This window comes from Salvia splendens, chromosome 5 (assembly GCF_004379255.2).
Source record: "Salvia splendens isolate huo1 chromosome 5, SspV2, whole genome shotgun sequence".
Classification (NCBI taxonomy): Eukaryota; Viridiplantae; Streptophyta; class Magnoliopsida; order Lamiales; family Lamiaceae; genus Salvia; species Salvia splendens.
This window is the reverse complement of record NC_056036.1, coordinates 9704671-9717323: the sequence shown is the minus strand read 5'-3', so window position 1 is coordinate 9717323 and position 12653 is coordinate 9704671. Positions and strand designations below refer to the sequence as shown.

The window sequence follows — 12653 nt, the reverse complement described above, 5'->3', positions numbered from 1 at the left end:
TCTACGTATTAATTCCCTTTTAGAATGTCTCACTTTAAATGACATAGTATTTCTTAAAATAGAAAAATTACTCTTTCTACATCATTCTCTCTTACTTTAATATTTTTTCACTTAAGTTAGAAAATAAGAGTATTACATAAATCATGTGCCAAATAAGAATGTTGCAAATGGTAGGAGAACAATTAGAGTTCATAGTTTGTAGTAGTTCTTAGAGTTTAACGTTCAATGTTTCAGTTAATAATCTATAATCAAGATTGGTTATTTTATTAATTGGAGACATAAATTAAAAAAAATTAATTGATGTATTCAGCATTAGTACTACTTAGTGTCCCTCATTAATTTTTATTTTTATAATAACTACATTTAAACGTACGATTAGGGAATTCGATTCGACCAAACGTTTTGTGTCCGTGAAGAAGTTGATTAGCCCATTAGCCCATTGTAAATGGGCTAAAATATTGAAGGTCCATAATTTTTGACCCACCGATTTTGCTCATGACTAATTTACATTACTTTCTGATTTATAATATTGGGTTACATGTTAATAAACCATCATATACCTAAAATCTAGAAAGCCCATAAAAACGACGAAGTGTGGTCAATCACTAATTCACTATTAAATTATTTTATTTTTTATATTTGTTCTGTATGCTCACTGTCATCACATCTGTGAATGTGAATCATAGTGCAAAACACAATATAAAATGGAGATGTGCAGAAAATGAAGTGGCTTTAGAGATATAAAGATTTACTAGATGTTACTCTTGAAATAAATGCATGTTAAACGCGGAGGGTGTGAAATTTAATTAGGTGCTTCATCACATTCCATACAAGAAAAAAGAAAAAAAATAATGCAATTGTAATCTGAATTGAAGTTTTGCACAAAAAAAAAACAGATGAATTCATGTTTCCATAAATTCCACTACACTGACTTTATACAAATGGGTCCATATAAGCATCATCACTTGACAGCAAAAATATCTCAGTAGAAGAGCCAACATATAATATGTATGTAAAATACTAAAATAACTAAAATCTGAAGAAGAAACTTATAACGTCTGCATGAAGAAGCAATAGTAGGAGCAATAATTCAAAAATCAAGTGTGCAGATTACTTACATTTAACTGCTTTGGACCACCTAAATCAGTCATAAATATTCGATTCCACCATAACGCAACCTCTGAATTCCTGTTAATTTATCTATACAAAAATATAATCCCAACACAAGTCTTTTTGATACACCAGAGAACACAAATCAATTTATTGCTTATTTCTTACCAAAAATGCAGATTTGAGTATACTACTAAACAAATCAATTTTCTGCTGTCAGATGTAAGTAAAATGCATGCAATGAATTAATCAAACCTTATTAATCACGAAAAAATAAATCAGAAAAACAGAATACTTACCATCTCTGTTTCTGTTCATTGGTATTCATTCGTACATAGACGGACCTACGCTACATTGCAATACTACGCGTAGTTCACTTTTTAGTGCGTGCGTATAAACCTATACATACAGTAAATTGTATTTATACATAAAATTGAGAAAGAGCTCTCAGTATTTAAAGTGGCAGTGTGGCTGAAGCGAAGCGTCTGTTTTAGGGGCAAAAAGTTTTCCTAATTTCTACTTTTGTCTCTCAATAAAATTCTCGCCCTTCTCAAACCCTAGATTTCCTTCTTCCTCGATTTCCACGGCGAAACCTCTCCTTTTTCTCTAATTCGGATCATCGGGGGATAATGCGGGATAAGGATCCGGTGCCGGAGGAGTTCCGCTGCAAGCGGACGGACGGCCGTCAGTGGCGATGCAAGCGGCGGGCGATGGACGGGAAGACGCTCTGCGATATTCACTATCTGCAAGGGAAGCACCGCCAGAACAAGCAGAAAGTGCCGGACTCGCTCAAGCTGGAGAGGAATGCGGGGAAGAAGAGGGAGGATAGTAACGGGGAATGCAGCCGTAGGGTTAAGAAATTGTCCAACAAGCCACGGGTGGCGGCGGAGAGGAGCCGGAGAAGGGGCGTGTCGGAGGCGTTGGATGAGACTTTGAAGCGGATGAAGTTGAAGAGAGGCGACTTGCAGTTGGAATTGATCAGAGTGTTTCTGCAGAGAGAGGTGCAGAAGAAGAAGGAGAGGGAGCTCAAGGAGAGCTCCGTAGCGGATGAAACCAGAGTATTGCCTTGTGGAGTCATGGCGATTTCTCATTCGCATACGAGTCTGCCAAGCATTCGGGAGAATCATAGCTTGGATGTGAAAATAGGAGATGGTTCTAATAATGCGCATTCGTTGCTGGAGAGGCATTTTCGCTCGAAAAATATTGAACCTTTACCGATTAGTACAATGCAGGCTTGTTTTCTTGCTTCCTTTTTTTAACTACTACTATATAATTTTGATGTGCGTTCTTGTTTTTAAAGTTAAATGTTCAGCCTCTGATTCTGTGTTTGGTATAGGTGTTTCCATTGACGGGGAATGTGAAGGCCAAGAAAATCAAGAAATGCCACTGGTGCAGGGGAAGTAAAGGTCGCTGCTTGATCAAGTGTTTGACTTGCAGGAAACGGTTCTTCTGCCTTGATTGTATTAAAGAGAGGTTTTTTCTTCTAAACTTTCTCTAATCATAATGTTTGACTGCAATCTGTTTCTAGAGATCATGTCCTTGTTTACTTGATAAAGCTTAAAAAGATTATATCCTGATTGTTTGCATTGAACTGGGTACCTTATTCAAATGTTAGATAGTGTTTCCACTTTTCACTACCATTAGATGTGGTGTATGTTATTAATGACTGTCTTAAGAACTTGACTGAGCTTCCGGAATGATGCACAGTAAAAGTGAGACTAAATGTTCTCTTATAGGCACTGTGTATATTGATGTCTCGATCAACATTGAAATGTTTGGGGTTATGTGCGAGGTTAAGTCTCAATGCTAACTGGTTGTTACATTTTCAAATTTTGTTTAGGCATATTGAGAAGCAAGAAGTGAAGGCAGAATGTCCTGCCTGTCGTGGAATTTGTGGCTGTAAGCTCTGCTTGAAACAGAAAATCAGGCCTAATACTAATAAGGTTTGGCATGTATCTGATTTCATATCTATTCAGTTCTTGAACAAGACATTAATTGAGATTCTCTTTTTCTACAACTCTTCTTTCCAGGAATCTTATGGAGTTGGAAGGAAGTTGCATAGGAAAGAATTGCTTCTTTATTTGATCCACATGCTTTTTCCAGTGCTGAAAAAAGTCAATAATGATCAGATCATTGAGCTTGAAACAGAATCTAAGGCTGCAGGTTTGAGATACCTGAGCTCATCCTGTAGTAGCTAGTAGCATAGCTGTGCTATTTAACCATAACTCAAATCTATACTTGCAATAGGAAAAGAAGAATCTGAAATTCCGATTCCACAGGCGAAGCTTGGTATCAGTGCATCATTCTGCTGGTAAGTTCCTTTAGGCAAATACCATATAATCATACATTGTGACAATGTTTTCCCCCTTTTGCTATAATTTTATAAATATTTTATAAAAACCCAACAAATTCATACGTAATGTTTCAACAATTATGCAATGATGTCATGAAATCTGAATTTTGGTATCGGATGGTTTGTGTTTACGTGATCTGGACACAAAAATATTTTCTATTGGCGGCTGACACTAAGCTTTTCACAATTCAGCGAGAGAGAAATAGATATTTTTGGGCTTCAGGACATTGTTGCAACAATACTGAAACATTATGTATAAATTGTCAGATTTTAAATGTGATGACATTATTGCAAAAGCAGTCAAATAGTGACAGTATGGTCTTTGCCTTTCTTTATTTGCTCTCATATACCCACACACATGCTTTATGCTCAATTGTCTCTCTTAGTGACTGTTTCTTGGTGATTTACCTTGAAGTGCAGCAACAAATGCAATGCATCAATTGTCGACTACCACAGGACTTGTTCAAAGTGCTCATACAATCTTTGCTTAAGTTGTAGCCGGGAGCTTTCTGAACGTAGTTTATCTGGAAGTTGTACACTCAGAAGTTGTAAGAAGAGGAAAATCCTTTCGTCTGGTGATGACCTAAAAATTAAGCAGACTATGTCAAGGCATAACTCTGGCGGGCCACTCAGTCAGTCCATGATCTCCTTTCAAAACTGGGAAACTAGTGAAGATGGTAGTATCCCGTGTCCTCCTACAGATATTGGAGGTTGTGGTGGCAGCCTTCTTGATCTTAGAAGTATATTTCCATTTAATTGGGCTAGAGATCTCGAAGTTAAAGCTGAAGAAATACTGGATAGCCTTCACTTTCAGACTGCAGATGCTTCTGTGTGCTGTTCGCTATGCAATGACTCTGGTAGAGACTATGGCATTGGTGAGCCCAAGCTGCAGAAAGAGCCATCTAAGAGAATAGGCTTTAACAACAACTATCTGTATAGTCCAACTGTAAAGGATCTTCATCAAGAGACCCTTGAGCATTTCCAGAATCACTGGGGTAAGGGTCACCCCGTTATAGTCCGAAATGTGCTTAGGAGTAATACAAGCTTGTGTTGGGATCCAATTATCATGTTTTCTTTGTATATGGAGAAGAAGAGCTCAGGTTCTTGTCATGAAGGTGGCATGAATGCGGCAAACTGTTTGGATTGGTGTGAGGTATGTACTGTGCCTCTTTCTATCTCTGCTGCATCTGACTTCACCACTTCCACTTATAACCCTTTCATGGAGTAATTAATGTTGCATCTGATTATTCATTTAGACAAATTTGCAGTATAGATCATAATGATGTGAATGTTCATTCAGCGAGAAGGCAAAACTATATTCACTCCGGATCTTGCACACCACTTTCCCTGTCTCTATATGGTTCTTCATTCACCTACCTACCCAGAAACATATTAACAGTTCTCTGCTTTGTAAACATGCTATTAAATTATAAAGTTCACATTGGTTTTCTATATTCTACCAATCAGGTCCACAGACCACAAGCCTATAATATTCCAAAATGCAAAACATTGTGTTGATTTGCTTCATTATTAAAAGGAGCTCCATAGGATTTTCCCTTTTGGGATCTTATTACGCTGAGATTTATATACCTTTTTAGTTCATCTTATGATAATGCCAGTTCCGCTATTGCAGGTGGAAATTGGTCGGAAGCGTATATTTATGGGATCTCTAGAGAAGAGAACACATGCAAGCGTACAGCAGAGAGTTCTAAAGTTCAAAGCATGGCTTTCTTCTCATCTGTTTCAAAAGCATTTCCCTCTCCATTACAATGAGATTTTAAGTTCTTTACCTCTTCCAGAGTATGTCAATCCAGTGTCTGGCCTATTGAATGTCAGTGTGAAGTTGCCAAAGGAATTGTCAAAGCATGACTTAGGTCCTTGTATCTATTTTTCATATGGAGGTCCAGAAGAACTTATGCCGGCTGATTATTTGTCAAAATTATGCTATGCATCACATGATACGGTAGGAGTCGGTCAAATCTGCCGTATCTCTTTATTTGCATCAACAAGTACTCCTGCTCTAAACCATTCTTTTCTATAGCTGGTGTATATATGTATCTGATGATGTACATTCTCTAAACATTTGATTTGATGATGGATCATCTAGATATAACTTACATTATTTGTATCAGGTAAATATTCTAGCTTATGCTACGGATGCTCCTGTGTCCCCAGAACAGATTGATAAAATTGAGAGTATGATGAAAAAATACAAGGCTCGTGACCACCATCGTGGACAGTCATTTAGTAATTCCAGTGATCAGAAAGGCAAATCATCTTTGCAGAGTGAAGACACTGGTGAATCAGGATTGCAGGACATTGGTGAAAAGATAGTACCGCCTGATGGAATTGAAAATGTGCCCTTTTACTCCAGCGAGCCACTTAAAGGTCAGGCACCACAAGTTGAAAATGGAAACATGTCTGATGACAGTGAATATGATGATGATGCATCAATTCTTTGTTGTGGAAGTTTTGAAAACTCTGAAAACCTTGATGAGAATTTTGAAGAGGAAGATATAGAAAGCTCTTGTTCGAGTGAAGATAAGCAAGGAACTGATTGTTGTGGTGCCCAATGGGACATTTTTCGCCGACAAGATGTACCAAAACTTTTAGAGTACCTTGGTAAACATTCAAATGAGCTCAACCCTGCATGCCACTATCCGAAACATGTATGCTTCTCTTTTACTTGTTTCCTTTTTTTCTTCTCATTATGAAAGGAAATTGCAAATTGCAAGCATGTGGGGTTATCGCTTTCTTTATTTATGCAACAGGTTCATCCTGTTCTTGATCAGAACTTCTTCCTTGATGCATATCATAAATTGAGACTTAAAGAGGAGTATGGTATGTATGCTTGAGTACCTTATATTTTCTTGTATTCAAGCATACTTCCTACGATAAACATTTTTCGTGATGCTTTTAGATATTCAACCATGGACTTTTGATCAATCTCCTGGAGAAGCTGTCTTCATTCCTGCTGGATGTCCTTATCAAGTTAGAAAGATCAAGGTAACTTTTGGCCCAAACACTTTCATGGTTGAAATATGCAATTAAAGTTCTAGAACTAGAAAGATCATCTCCTTACCATTTGCAGCTCTTTTACTTTTTCAGTCATGTGTCAATATCGTGGTGGACTTCATCTCTCCTGAAAATGCTGCTCATTGCATTCAGTTGAATGATGAGATTCGTCTTCTTCCTACCCGACACAAAGCCAAAAGAAAAGTGATGGGGGTAAAGATCCAATCATCCAACACATACTTGCTTCCAGTTTTTTTATCGATCAATTTTGGGATTAACTATAGCTTTGCAAATTAATTTTACAGGTGGAGAAAATGTCTCTCCACAGTATTAGTGCTGCCATTGAAGATTTGTGCAACCATGCTGCGGACCAAGTAATCACCTCACTTCTCTAGCTTTTAGTACTTTGCCAATCTATAGCTCTTCCAAGAAAAAATCTGGATAACTTTACAATGCCTAGGTATTGCCACCAAACTGGTTGATTGCAGCCACCCTCAATGTTTGGCTATTTTCAGTGCATAATCTTAGAATATTTTCATGGAATCAATCCTGTAGCATTCTCCCTCGTGACATAGTGGATCTAAATAGCATCTCTGCACAGCCATATTGTCTATTGATTTCTTTTCTATATCGTTGCTGATGCTAGTTTCTGAATAATATTCGTCTGTTGCAGTTAAAATAAAATAAACCTAGTTCTTGTAGACATCAGCATGTGACGCCTGCCAAAATTCACCATGATGAACTGAATAAAACCTCCGTATGTCGACAGGAGGCAGGTAGCAAACTTTTGTTATGCAATTTGAAGCTTGCTCTGCATTTCAAGTTTGCAAAAGTTCATGAGTCGCTAATGTCGTCCCTAATTTCTTACAGATTGATGTAGATGTCATTCCAATAGTCCTGACCTTATGCATGTCGTTCAAGTCCACCAGTTCGAAGATGCACAGAATAGAACACCAATTCAATCAATTTTTTATTCTTTAAATGTGTTCTAGAAAATTGATGTACATAAATAATTTTACCATGTAGATCCAACTCATTTCATTCAGATTAGTTTTTAGGTATTCGATACAAACTGTGCTACATTCTTGTAAACGGAGTATTTAGATACATAAAGATGCAACTATTCAATTATTAAGAGCTGTAAAATGTAACTTTATTATATTTCTCAGTTGCAGTATTTACGGCTGAAGATGAATAAATATGAGAGAAAACAAAAATCACGTAGAAAATAAAACTAGGTTATGGACTGAAAAAGTAATATCTCCGTTCCCTCATAGTTTGAGTCATTTTTCTATTTTTGAAAAATTTCCTCATAATTGAGTTATTTCCATATATAAACATTTTTTTCACTCTTATTTTACTCTCACTTACTTTATTCACTTTCTACTATATTCTCTCTATTTTTATCTCTATTACTTTTTTTTTATAAATCTACTTAACGTACTAAATATCAATTTCAACTTCATGCTGAATAGTTTCACCTCAACTGTGAGGGAACGGAGGGAGTATAAAATTTGGACGATACATTTCAACAATCAATTGTAGATAAGGCAAGAACAGTGGGTATTTGCAGGCGATTATTAACCTCAAGGTCGCCTTGTCGCTGTTTTGTCAGAGAAAAAAATACAAGATACCATATCCTTACAAAATTGTGAGATGTCAAGGAATTATGCCCGAGAACTAATGTATACTTATGATTCTGTCAAGTGATATACAATTTCGTCTTAAGAGAGTGTTCCTACATTTTAAAAAATTGGTTTTCGGACCTCTCATGGTGCCATCAGCCCTTCGATTGTGTAAGAAAGTGATGCAGCCCAGTCGGATTTTAGAAGCAGCGTCTGCAGTGTATGCATCACGTCATAATCTGGGTCGAGCTTCCGTTGCCACCCCTACAAGCCAAAGATATTTGATCCTTATGGAAGGGTACATAATAGCATGTAGGTTGATTTCCATGAAGTAAGATGTTCCCGAATAACTGAAAAATTAGATATAATTACCTCAAGGACCAGAAGCGTCACCATCACAGTGCAAACGTTCCCATCAACATTAACTTTATGGCGCCGAACTTTCTCAAGCAGTTGCTGCATGCATTCAGCTGGATGGATCAAATCTCCTTCTGGTGTACCCCAGAAATCAAATGATTCTCTCACTTCCTGTTAGCATATAGTCAAGAGTGAGATGAATGTAAAGTCTCGACCTCCAAGTTCTGAGATGAACATTAGAGGCTGGTAGCGGGAGTTTCACCACAAATAAAGTTAATGAGCATTTGTAGGCAGGTACAAATCGGTTTCAGAAACACAAGTCAGTAATGCAGGCATCATATGAAGAACTAAGATAAGAAATCCTCAAGAGATATTAATGAATTTGAATGCAATCAGAATTTCTTGAACACAAATCCACTTGATTTAATGCTAATGCAGGACGACAGTTATTCACCTCGATGAAGGCCTCAGGTTTTGGACAATTCTGTTTCTTCGACAATCTCAGTGTGCACTCTGCTGCAGTTTGTCCATCTCTACGCGCAACAGCCTTGAAGAATTCCAGTAAATTTACACGATCATTTTTGGAAAGTTCAGCAGTCATCCCAACGTCGAGGAATATAACATGTGGCTTAGTTTTGAATATCTTTTTGCGAGTAGGCTTTTTCTGAGCTACACGAACAAGGATGTTTCCAGGATGCATATCAGCATGAACAAAGTTGTCCACCTGGTAAAAAATATCTCACGGATATGAAGTATGCATTGCCAATAGCCCAATAGACATGAATATTAATCACATGGACCAATTTCAACACCTTTGTGTCTTAACTTATACTAACAGAAGTCTCAAGTCCGTACTTCTTTCTGTAGCCACTATAGTAAAAAGAAAAGCAAATTAAGTGCTCTATGACTGAGCTCTTATAGACAAACCGTACACCACACATGGCATACTATTGTATTAATGGCTGATAGAATTCAACTATGACAACAGATACACACAGCATTATGCCGCATACAAGTTGTATACTAGAAAAGTGAGAAACAGATACTAAAAAGTAAATCAATGTCTGAAAAACCATGTCATTCGCATCTTTACCAATATCCACATGCAGAACGAAAAGAAGACAGATATAGTGCAGTCCATATAACCTAATTATGATGAAAAGAGAACGATAACTAGATACGAAAAATGAGGAAATAAGATACCAGGAGCATCTTCAGCAGGGCATGGGTTCCAATGTGGGCAAGAGCACTACTTGTTCTATCATTCTTCCCCTCAAGCACATCCACATAGTGAGAAACACTTTCTCCATGCTCAAAAGTTTCCACTAACACAGCTGGATGAACTAAAGGATATACAGGCTTTGGGAAAGAAACATCCTTCCATTGGCGAAAATTATATATGAAGCGGTTCAAATGAGCAGCTTCTCGTGCTAGATCAACTTGAGACATCATGAAAACTGCAAACTGCTGGACACTTTCATCGAGCCTCAGCCAATTCAGAGCAGGTATGAACCTTGACATTCTTGCCACTGCATTAATTATCTCAAAATCCCTTTTTATTGACTCACCAACACCTGGATGTCTCACCTTAACTGCAACTAGCATTGGTTTGACCTGGAGACCACGGTAGCGAGACCGCAACGAAGCTCGATGCACTTGTGCAATGCTTCCAGAGGCCACAGGTTCTTCCTCAAAGTCATCAAAAATTTCTGATATTTTACGGCCGAAAGCTTTCTCAACAGCCTTCTTAGTGTATGCAAAGCTATGTTCGGGGGCTTTGGTGTGAAGTTTCGACAGCTCAATACACAAGTCTCTAGGGAATAGATCTGGCCGTGTGGCCGCCCACTGTCCCCATTTTATGAATGCTGGGCCTGCTCTTTCAAGAGTTCGATGAACAACCTTAAGCCATAACTTCCTAAACTCAGGTCCAAAACTATCTGCAAATGGAGCTATGGCAATACTTGGTGCAAACAGAAAACTGAGATGTATAGCTCTCAACAACAAGATAAGGCTCTCAAAAATAGAAATTATCAGTCTGGTCAAGAAAAGATGGCTGTCCTCAGCATGCGTGTATAAACTGTTCCTCGGTGTAATAACATCCGTTTCTGGAACAGAATATGCAAATGTCATCTGGGAGCCACACATCATAGTAAATATACCAGGAACCACAATGTAAGAACGGCTCAAACCCAAGCTGACTGCCTGAGCAATACGGTTAATGGTGTGATGAGTTTTGCTCCCATCAAGTGCAGATGCCTGAGCCAACCTCTTCCAAACAACTTGCGCATTATAGGCTATAGAACCGCTAGAAGCAACAGATGTGTAATTCCTGATGCAGCTATTGCAGAAAACTTTTCCCACTTTATATGTTGCATTTGGGGCATGCTCTGCTTTAGGCAATAAATATTGTGAGAACAATCTATATTGAGGAGTACACAGCCCTGCTCGAACCATGGGCCCATATTTCACCTCTTCCGAAGAGACACTAGCTCGTTTTGTCCGCAAAGATAGAAATGCTCTCCTAATGTTTCCAACTTTCAATAATCTGCAGTCCAATTGCTATGTTTAAGCAAAATTTCAATCAACGAAAATAAAATAACTTGTTCTAGCAACAATTCCAAATTTTTAGGATACAGAACTGACTAGATTCCCCCTACGGTAGCACGCAATCACTATTGGATCGTTTCACTATACATAATTTGTCTCCCAAAATAAAGGGAAAAAAAACATTAAAATTAAACACGCACTTGAAATCTGTTTGATCAACTATACTCAATACCTAGTTTTAAACACCTCAACACACAACAAATCCCAAAAACCGATTCAGTTAGTGCAAAATAAGAAATCAGCTCAACAGAAACTTGTGAGGGAAAAGAGAAACAGACAGCGCGTTGTACGGACCTCGACATGGCGAAAACTGGCTGTGAGATAAAAGGATGGGGACTAGAGAATTCCGGTGATGCAGTGCGCCGTCGAAGAGCATTTTGTACCGACCGGTAAACGTTCAACCATATGGATCACACAGTTTTCTTAGATTCAAAATTTATACCATAATATTAGTAATAGTTAGCTGCTGATCCCGCCTCCAAAAAATCTAGAATCAAAATAGAGTACAATGAATATGAAACAATTGTCGCGCAATAGCAGCTAATATTGAAACAGCAATTCTGAGCAGAATGTAAGAAATTGTGACAGAAATTGCTGCATTCATTCAATAAAACCTAAGCTAAGGCGGCGAACAATTTATTGAAATCTAACGAAGACGAATAAACCGGGTTCGCGTAACTCCGGCTTGACCCGGTTCAGCTGTTAGTTATGTGATTTGATTTTTATTCGTGTTTGATTGGGACAGAAATCCAATAATAGTGGGAAAGCATAATACTACGAGATTACGAGTTGCGAAGATTTTTTTTTGTTTTGTTTATCACTTTAATTTTAATTTATTTTTTACATATGAATTTATACTAGTAGTATTTTTTCTATAGGGGTTACTTTTATTTGTGTGTTTGTTTACCATGTAACTAAATTATTTTAGCCAAGTTGAAACAAAAATTAGCATCGAAATTGTGATTGAGTTGATAATTTAAATTTAAAATGAGCTTTAACCTTTTATATTTCACCTTTAAAAATTTGACGTTTGTTATGTCCACATTACCAAAGAAAATGTCACATTTCAAATACTGTTCCATATAATTATCGATTATCATATCTCTTCATGATGAATAAAATCCATCGAAGATGGAAAAAAATATAGAATTCTCGTAGTTTAAATGTTTGAAGTATCGCATAAGAATACGAACGACGTTTCTATTTGATGATGTGGATATGAACGATGTCTTTTTCTGTTGATGCGAAAACTAAAAATTCACTTAATTTTACTTATTGTATGAGTTATATACTTTCTATCACCTAATTTTACTTATGCTTGTTTGGTTGACATGTTAACATGTTAAGATAACTAGGTAAGACGAGCTTGTTTGCTTGTATCACCTAATTTTACTTATGCTTGTTTGCTTGTATGATTCATATATACTTTTTAGGGCTGCCAATTTGGGTTCTATGATATCAGATATTACTTGTCGTCATACTTTAATTTGATTGTTTGGGAGTATATGTTTTAGATGCAGCTATTGAATTTGATATAACATATATAAAAAAATAATTAAATATTTTAAGAGGAGAAAGAAGAGAAA

At 37.2% G+C, this 12653-nt stretch overlaps 2 protein-coding genes across 2 annotated transcripts; one reads left to right on the top strand and one right to left on the bottom strand.

Moving 5' to 3' along the window:
• The first annotated feature begins 1580 nt into the window (after positions 1 to 1580).
• LOC121804812 (lysine-specific demethylase JMJ25-like) lies at positions 1581 to 7609 on the top strand. The gene is made up of 14 exons (XM_042204492.1): positions 1581 to 2342; positions 2447 to 2583; positions 2951 to 3053; positions 3141 to 3273; positions 3358 to 3421; positions 3884 to 4616; positions 5097 to 5426; positions 5596 to 6132; positions 6235 to 6304; positions 6384 to 6469; positions 6572 to 6691; positions 6784 to 6852; positions 7152 to 7254; positions 7349 to 7609. The coding sequence occupies exons 1-13, from the start codon at positions 1740 to 1742 to the stop codon at positions 7158 to 7160; spliced, it is 2994 nt and encodes a 997-aa protein (XP_042060426.1). The 5' UTR covers positions 1581 to 1739; the 3' UTR covers positions 7161 to 7254; positions 7349 to 7609.
• Positions 7610 to 8017: 408 nt separating this feature from the next.
• Positions 8018 to 11656, bottom strand: LOC121805409 (probable serine/threonine-protein kinase abkC). Its single transcript, XM_042205252.1, has 5 exons — positions 11362 to 11656; positions 9664 to 11005; positions 8915 to 9184; positions 8476 to 8631; positions 8018 to 8367 (listed from the first exon to the last, which is right to left on the bottom strand). The coding sequence occupies exons 1-5, from the start codon at positions 11367 to 11369 to the stop codon at positions 8248 to 8250; spliced, it is 1896 nt and encodes a 631-aa protein (XP_042061186.1). The 5' UTR covers positions 11370 to 11656; the 3' UTR covers positions 8018 to 8247.
• Between the last annotated feature and the right edge of the window lie 997 nt (positions 11657 to 12653).